We start from the raw sequence: 8,762 nt of genomic DNA, 5'->3' as shown, positions 1-8,762 counted from the left end.
TCTTCCATGGTATCTTTCTCCCTTCGAAATGTCCCATTCTTTCATCCGTCCGCGTTTTCTTACGATTATGAAACAGAAGTGCTATTGTTATTGGCATGACGAACACTCTAGTACTGAGCTGTATAAATCAATTCCCATGATTCATAGTATTGAAAACAAATTTCCACCAGCCATGCAAGGATGAGGAGACGCTGTAGATTGAAGGTTTCATAAGTTAGCGCAAGAAAATGTGTCTTCGCTTCCCTGCATCATTTCTCAATTTTCTTGCACGTACTTACAGGTGAATATAGAATACGCATGGATCGATATACCGAAGAAAATCCGCCAAGTCTTTTACCTGGAGGTTTCTGTCCAGTCTGTGTACAACATACATTAGCCCCGTGCAACAAGAGGGATCGCGAAGTTCACTGGCCCTCTCAGGGAAGGCCGGACAAAAGCTGGCCCTCAACCTTGCAAGTAAGAGGTGGAACGAAGGTCGAATATACTGCTCACGGTTGCGCAAATGGAGTGGTGCTACTTTGTATCACTTTGTGTTTCTTTTTGTTTTAAATATTTTTCGAGAAAGAACGCTCGAAAAAAAAAAGGAGGGCAAAAAGACGGCGACACATTCGACGGCAGCATGTGGCCGAGGCGTGCAGTGAGCACGTGGCACAAAGTTCACCAAAGCGCGAACGAAACTTTGGTCGGTGGGTAATAAGGCCGCACTCGGCTCGCAAATTGCCGGCAAAACACGCTGGGAAGCCGATTCTGCTCCATACTTTTGCTCAGCGACATAACCTGGCCAACGGTTATGGTCGCTCAAATTTGACTCAACGATGCCGCGCGTCATGCAAAGGTGGCGCGGAGGTGGCCATTCTGGGGCGAAAAAGCCAGCCCCCGCCCCTGCTTATGTCTAAGGTCATTGGAAACAAAGAAAAAAGGATGTGCGCAGAGTTACCGGCCACGGTGCCGAAGTATATAAGGCCAGCGCGAGCAAACAGCGTGCCACTTGGGAATAACAGCACCGACGAGGAGACATGATCGCAAAGGTAAGCCCGTTGTCTTTCTGTGACTTGCAGAGACAATGCGCTTTTGCGCTTTGTGAAGGAGAGACAAGTGCGTACTCTCAACTCCAGTTAATGGTGTTTTTGAGGATTAAATGATTTCATTCGCTCTTTGTTAGGATGGAAGCTTTTAGCCAATGTAGAAGATGCGAGGGTAGGACCATCACAGTGCTGACTTCTGGCCCATTTGTTAAAGCATTGAAAAAGCTTGAAGCGCTACACCGCCGCTACGGCGCAATTTTGGCGCTGCTTCAAAATTAAATCGAGCGGCGTCGTGCTTGTTCTTCCCCTTAGTAGGGTCTTGGTATTTCCCAAGTTTTCAGAAGAATGTAACACCTTTGCTGAAGGCTTTGCTGTTGTTCCCCTGTATGACCTCAATGACTCAATGGAGCTGAAGCGAAGCCTAAGCAGGTGAAGCTCGCTTTCTTGTAGTTATAAGTACCTCTGACGATTTTTATATCACACAAGGCTTTATGGTTTATTTCACGTGCATCGTGCTCAGTAAGAATAAACGTGTTGCTTAAGCAAAGTGTTTTTTTTTTCAGCCGTGCCGAGTACTACTGTTTATTGACCACGAACAGAACGTAAAAACAGAAACGTAATTTGAGAGGTTCTTTTTTCTTTTTTTACCAAGGAAATAGGAAATGAAGCACTAAAGTATGTGCATATTCTACAAGATATGCGCATGAATAACGATCGTGTTAGTACACACAAACGCATAAGTGAAATCGTGAGGTAATTCCAGAGCCCTGACTCTTGTATTCTCAGTCATACGGAGGCTAATATATGAATTCCAGAGACTAGACTGACAAATTCTTCAAGCCGTGGTGCGCGCTGCATAACCTCTGCAGCAGTTGAGCGAACACATCAGAAAGTAGCGATATAATTGCAAAGAAAGTGATGGCTAAGTTGGCTGAAAACAGAGAATAAAAGAGCAAAATTGGTAGAACTTAGCCTTCATGGTTTCCTGGTTACTTGTCTGCGTGAGTCAAACGGCAAGAGTGTTTGCGAGCTTCTTTGTGAAGCACATACAACAAATAACCACTTGGAGTCAACAGACAATGAACACAAGAAAGTCCGTTGGCTTCATGTGATTGTCACTACAAAAAATATATAGAGAGCTCCTCAGTTTCCCTCATTTATTCAAACCGTAAGGCGCGCGAGAAAATAATACGAGCGCTACTGAACTTGCCCTACTGAATTGAACTATGGACATAAGTTGTAGAATCCGGTAGTTGATTCTTAAACAAATCAATCTATATAGGGCGACCGTAAAGTAATATAGCTGAAATATGTTTTTCTCGGGGTTTCTTTTTTTTTTTATGTGTGTGTGGTCGACAATGTCCAGTGTTCTCAACCACGTATGAGTCTCGAACTTATGGCCACGGAAGCATCGATAAGACGTGTTGTAGAGAAAATTTATGACCACGATGGCAGGCCAGCTCGAAGCGCAATGCCTATAGACAAACTGCTATCACCTGCTGTCGCAATATCAGGTATCATAAAGCCAGTATATGTAGCAAGCGCTCTGTTGGCTTACATTCAACGAACCTGGCGTTGTTAAGGACGAAATATAACTGTAGGGTCAAAAACACATCAGTGCTTTATGATTAATTAATTAATTGATTGATTGATTGATTGATTGATTGATTGATTGATTGATTGATTGATTGATTGATTGATTTAGAGCGCCCCAAGGGAACACAGAGGCTATTCATGCTTCTGATCTAATTAGGATAACGAAGCTCTTTTTTTTATGTGCGTTGAAAGATTCATACCGAACCCATCGGATTGCGGCGGGAAATCGAAGCCGCGACCTCGCGCTCAGCAGCGGCACTCCATAGCCATTGAACCACAGAGACGAGTAGCGTTCGTGTTCCGCTCTAGATCATAAAACATTTTCCCGAGTTCAGTGTTCTAGTATAAATGAATTCAGGTTGTCCATAAGCAGCATTTCAAACAGTGAGTATACTCGCCAGAAATTATAAGTAATAGCGCACGAGGCCACCTGCGAGCAAGGCGGCCACGGCTATTTCACAGCATAAATATTAGCTACATTTCACTATATTACGTTTTTATTGCCTGCCGCACCGAAAGGCTGATTCTGACGATATCTCGAGCTAGGCTTCGTTCGAGCTAAGCGCTAATAGGACAGAAATAATGGATTTGGAATGGAAAATAAATAAAATTGTGGAGTCGTGGTGGCATAGTGGCATTGGCGTTGTGCTGCTAACCCCAAGGGCGTGGGATCAAGTCCTGGTAGCGGCGGCCGCATTTCGATGGGGGCGAAATGCAAACGCCCGTGGACCGTGCATTTGACACGTGTTAAAGAACCCGAGTTCGTCAAAACTATTCCAGAGTCCCCCACTGCGGCGTGCCTCAAAATCATATTGTGGCTTTGGTACGTAATACCCCAGACTCTAATTAATGAAATCCCTCCATGCCAGGACTGCAGTGCAAAGAACAGAACGACCATTTCCTGCATGTGTGTGTGGTTGTGCGTGCCAAAAGAACGCCCCTGAAACGCTTGACGTCAGACTTGCATTTTTTTATAACTTATATCCAGCCTTATATCCGTCGCCTGCAGTGACGAGACTAGAGTAACCGCCCCTGTGATACAGCGGTAGGTACTACGCAGCACAAGCAACTAGTCATGTGTGACAAATGTCGAAAGAATGTTGATCTCCGATATTCGCGATGGCGCGTCGATGGCCTCTCAGTGGCGCTTGCACCTTCAATGGATGAGCAATGTGCCGAGACCTGACAATGCCGAAATCGGTGTCCATCCGTCCGCACTAGTTTAATCAAGAAATAAATATTTTCAAGAAGCATACCGCACCGAGAGACGTATTAATGGCACTTTGACATCTCGGAAGTGCTACATCGTTTACAGGTAGACCACTGAAAATAGGCGCCATTGATGTTTTAACAAAGTCACCTTCTTTTATTAGCCGATAAACAATTACGTAGCCACATCGAAAGTTTATTTGCTGTCTGGCTGATTATTATTTGCTGAGCTATAATCATTGTACAGCGCGCGATGTGAGGAACGGCTAAATGGTAAATATTTTTCTCCAAATCTTCCCGCAGGTGGCAACCATCCTGAGCCTAGCAGCAATGGCTGCAGCCGGAGCCATAGCACCACACGGAGGTTTTAGTACAACTCACCGGAAGCAAGATGTAAGCTCACGTCCACGGCGCCTAACTGGATATCTACCTTCCGGTTAACCTCCCTGTCTTTCGCATTTCATATATATATATATATATATATATATATATATATATATATATATATATATAGTGACAATATCTATTGGTTAAAAAAGTTTTATGAACGCAACCCGACGTACACGTAGTTGTATATGAAAGGTTGAGACTTGAACATGAAATATCTGGGCACGAAGGCGGGAAAGCTTCAGTAGAGGGTTTGTATACACCATTCCCTGCATTTTCTGCACAATTCGTTCCAAGTGGACGGATCCACTTGGAACGAATTGTTGGGATGACACCAGTTTCCGAGATATTAATTCCCGAACTTTGCGGAGAAATGCATTATCGTTGCAGTTAGTTTCTTAACAAAACGTCGCTTTATGCGTTGAAGCACAAAATTAACTAGAACGCCAGTGCATTTCTCCGCAAAGTTCGGGAATTAATATCTCGAAACTGGTGTCATCCTGAGAATTAATTCCAAGTGGATCCGTCTTGCGAACTCCACGGCTAGAGTTTGTAAATTGCAATATGGGTCATCAGGTAATTAGTTAAAAACTTAATTAGTGAATTTTTGTTGGTTCGTCGATTATGCATTTCAATTTTATGTGCAACTAATGTCCGCCTCTTCGAGAAGACTAGCTCATTAACTATAATTGGGCTATCTGCCCCAGGCAACCTTAAATAAATTTTGCAAGTGTTCGCTGAAACACCCAGTATATATCTACTTAAGAAGGAAACGCCGGGAGGTGACCCAAGGTCACACCCGGTTGGCTATACTACACGTGGGGAAAGGGGAAACAAAAGATAAGAAGGGAAAAGGAGAGTTATTTTGCAAACACGTGCAGATGAATGTTCGCGCATGTATACAGTGACAAGGGCTTGTCTAGTACGATTGTCCTCAAGAAGCGCATTAGCGTTTTAGTGGCCTTGTGCCCACCAGAGTTCTGCGGCCAAGGTCCCAAGACGGTCTGTCATTTAAGAGTCATGTGCAGAACATGTCGTTTAGAGTCGTAGGTTGGACAGGGGCATAGCATGGGCTCTATGGTCTCATCCCGTCCGCAATACTGGCTTGTGACGCTGGTGGCCATTCCGATGAGGCATGAATAAGCGTTCGGGAATGCGATGCCCATCCTACAAGCGGCACTCTAAAGTTGTTTGACGACGGGAAAGTCCATGTGTCAGGCGAAGTCGCAATCAGGCTCGAGTGAATACAATCGCGAGTTGACGAAAGCTTGCGAATTCCAATGTAGAAGTGTGATGCTACGACCAAATGAGTAAAGCTCCCGCACTGCATCAGTCCTCGATAGCAGCATTCGTACTTACTGATCTCGCTGGTCAGACTAAAGCGCGGCTTCATCTGCCCTGTCGTTGCCGGCAACTCCTCAGCGGCTCGGTAGCCACTGAAATATAGTGTCATGGCTGAGCTTGATGGTGAGCATGTCTAATTTCATACCTGTATTATACTGCCGACCTCCGTCAGTGCACCAAGCTTCTTATTATGAAAGATATGTATCTGCTTTATTCTCAGAATCCATGCTCTCACCTTAGCAACCCCGAGAATTCTCTTCCGCAAGTAGCATGCTATTAGAGGGTCGACAAGACCAGCGTCTAGGCGATATAACGCAAGCTTTTTTTAACCTCTTCTTCGCTTGGTTCATTCACAGATCGACATCTGCGATGTCAAACTCAAGGTGTAACGGTGTCAGTAGGCCTCTGTAGATGACAAGTATCTTCGCTATCCTGAGTGCCGTACGTGCATAGACTTTGTTTGAAAACTAGAGTTATCTACAAAGTTCGCAGGAATTCCAGCCACTTCTGCGCACGGATTACTTATTTGGTAACAATACTGCGCTTCTATGTGAGCGCATGAATGCTTATCACTAAAATCATGCATCTATCTGTACTCAGAGGGTTCCATGATTTCAACTTTTGTGCTTTGCTTATTTTATCAATACTACTGCAATATAAGTGTGAGTGAAGTTCTATAATTAGCCTCTTTGATTTCTTCCAACTTCATTTATGGCTTTCTCAAGGGTTATTTATTATCGAAAAAAATAATCTTGTCATAGAGATTAGTGCCCATGGGATATTTTAAACAACTCAATGAAGTTAACAGCCTATCTTTGTGTGGAGAACTTATTACGATGCAAAAACGCCCGTGTGCTTGCGTTGTAGTGCACGTTAAAGAACCCCAGGTGGTCAAAATTAATCCGGAGCCCTCCACTATGGCATGCCTCATAATCAGAACTGGTTTTGGCACGTAAAACCCCAGAAAGAAGAACTAATTACGAGAATAATTTCGCCAACTGTGCCATAAACACAATGTCTAAAACGAGTGAAATGGGGCTTGCGACACACATATAATACACACCAAACATTATGCTTTCAGGCAAGCCTTCATAGCAATAGAAATAATACTTAAAAATGGGCTGCACAACTGCAAACTGCATGGTGCCACATCTGTAGCTGAGTAGGTCATGTAAAGCGCTGTTAGGTAGCAATGATGCGGGCGATACTGCAGAGATGCTAACGTGTGAGCGCACGCATGTGGTCGCAGGACTTCGGGCGCTACAGCTTCGGCTACAACGTGGTGAACGGCCTGGGCGCCAGGAACAGCCGCTACGAGACCGGCGCGGCATATGGACCCGTAGTGGGCAGCTACAGCCTCGCCGACATCGATGGCCGCGCCCGTCGCGTCGATTACGTGGCCGACAAACTCGGCTTCCGCGCCGTGGTGCGCACCAATGAGCCTGGCACCAAGACGAGCCTGGCCGCCGCCGCGCCCTACGTGTCCGCCAAGGGACCTGTAGTACCTTCGGCTGGATTCGGAGGAGGATACTTCCCCTTCGCTGGTGGCTACGGAGGCTACGGAGGCTTCTACGGCTGAGACGCTTGCCTGAGTCGCCTAAACACACTCCGTCTACGCTTGCGCTAGTGCGTATACATGGACGTCACTGAAATATTTAACACGTATTTGGCACTGAACGTTAAGAAAACTAAGGGAAAATGCTACGTCAGTGAACACTATCGTAGCGGTACGGAAGGCTTCCTTTAAGGTTTGTGGGAAGGTTGTTCTGCGAGGCTTCTATAAATCACTGCTCTAATGTGTCTTGCTGGGATAGTCTCGAGGGAACACAAATTATATACGTCTAGTAGCGTACCAGTACACAGTAAAGAAATAACTTATAGGTGAAATGTGTGCGTAAAGATTTCATCACCAACTGCGGTGATAAGGCATGTCAAGTAGATGTACGATCCAGAAAGCTGATTCCATGATTATTAATCAAACAATGTGGCCTAGCACGGAGATCTTTTTTTTTTCCTTCTTCTTGTGCGTCCTGCCACCACTGACAGGCTCCAGTTCGATGAGTAAATTACAAGAGGGATAAAAGTACTTTTATTGCCTCTGACTTGTGACGTTGCTCACAGTAATTAACGACATATATAAATATGTCGAAAGTGTATTTTCTATTAAGCTAGACGTGATGCGTATTAATTTAAATTTTTTCTATCTGAGTGCAATAAAAATACAATGAATAACTGATACAGCATTTTGCTGCTCTGATGCGTGGGTAAGACAGCACGACGTTCTATGTTCCAGTTCTAACGGAGCCACCTTCTTCCTCCGCTGCTTTTCTCTACTGATGCAGAGTTCGGCGGAGTCTGCTCTTTCAAGCTTACCTCTCTCCGTTCCTGCTGTGCATCGTGATTGTCCGTCATCTTCCGTGACTCCCGTTGCTGATCGCTGCTGAGGCCCTTCTTCGTCCCCGTGTTGTCTCTAGTCTTGTCGCTGCTTGTGTTGATGCTTAGCTTCTCGTGTTTTAAATGGTGCCAGTCTCAGCCATTTCATTATGGGGATGTATATGTGTTCCTAAATATTAACCGCGCATGAATTCTCCTGGCACGACGAAAGTTTTAATGACATTCCCCCGAAAGCTTGTGTTCCTTTGTTCCTGTGATTAACGCTCCTATGATTAACGCTATGTGTAAATAAATATTCCTTGTACATGCGAACTCTCTTTCATTATTTTGCCTCAAGGACTTTCAAACTACCACGCTGTATTACAGATAAGTTATACTTAAGGACTGTCCTAGCAGTCCCGAATAACTTCTTTCTTTTTAGTCTAGACAAAAGGTGCCGATATGCCAAATTACATAATGGCGCCACCATACCATTCTCACCTTTTTTCGTTTTCTGTCTCCTTTATTTATACGCGAAGCGCAGGCAGACATGTGATCGTAGCAGATGTCACACAGCGAGGAGTCAGCAGGGAATGCAAACTTCCGCGTACACTCACGTGCATCCAACTACGCATTGACAATATAGCTAAAAATGACGCGATAAGAGATTTCATGTTCATGTCTGTGCCGACTGATATAGAGCGGGTGTTTTAGCGAATACGCTTCAAGGCAATATAAAACGCAGAGTCATTGAGATTAAAAAAAAAGACTTCTTTTGAAACACGTCATTCGCATGTGGAGCATGAAGTTACTCACAAATTCATAAAA

General features: G+C 44.6%; 1 protein-coding gene across 1 annotated transcript; it reads left to right on the top strand.

Annotated features, from left to right (window-relative positions):
• The first annotated feature begins 1,004 nt into the window (after nucleotides 1–1,004).
• On the top strand, nucleotides 1,005–8,061 carry LOC125939973 (adult-specific rigid cuticular protein 15.7-like). The gene is made up of 4 exons (XM_049655582.1): nucleotides 1,005–1,028; nucleotides 4,134–4,223; nucleotides 6,811–7,187; nucleotides 7,904–8,061. Exons 1-3 carry the CDS (start codon nucleotides 1,017–1,019, stop codon nucleotides 7,138–7,140), a joined length of 432 nt encoding a protein of 143 aa, XP_049511539.1. The 5' UTR covers nucleotides 1,005–1,016; the 3' UTR covers nucleotides 7,141–7,187; nucleotides 7,904–8,061.
• The last annotated feature ends 701 nt before the right edge of the window (nucleotides 8,062–8,762 follow it).

Source organism: Dermacentor silvarum, chromosome 1, assembly GCF_013339745.2.
Source record: "Dermacentor silvarum isolate Dsil-2018 chromosome 1, BIME_Dsil_1.4, whole genome shotgun sequence".
NCBI classification, from domain to species: domain Eukaryota; kingdom Metazoa; phylum Arthropoda; class Arachnida; order Ixodida; family Ixodidae; genus Dermacentor; species Dermacentor silvarum.
The sequence above is the reverse complement of the archived record's forward strand: the minus strand, read 5'-3'. Positions and strand labels throughout refer to the sequence as shown.

Bases quoted from the DNA above. Each gene is read 5' to 3' on its own strand.
- LOC125939973 (XM_049655582.1), top strand. The intron at 4,224-6,810 runs GTAAGCTCACGT...ATGTGGTCGCAG, and splicing joins CAACTCACCGGAAGCAAGAT to GACTTCGGGCGCTACAGCTT.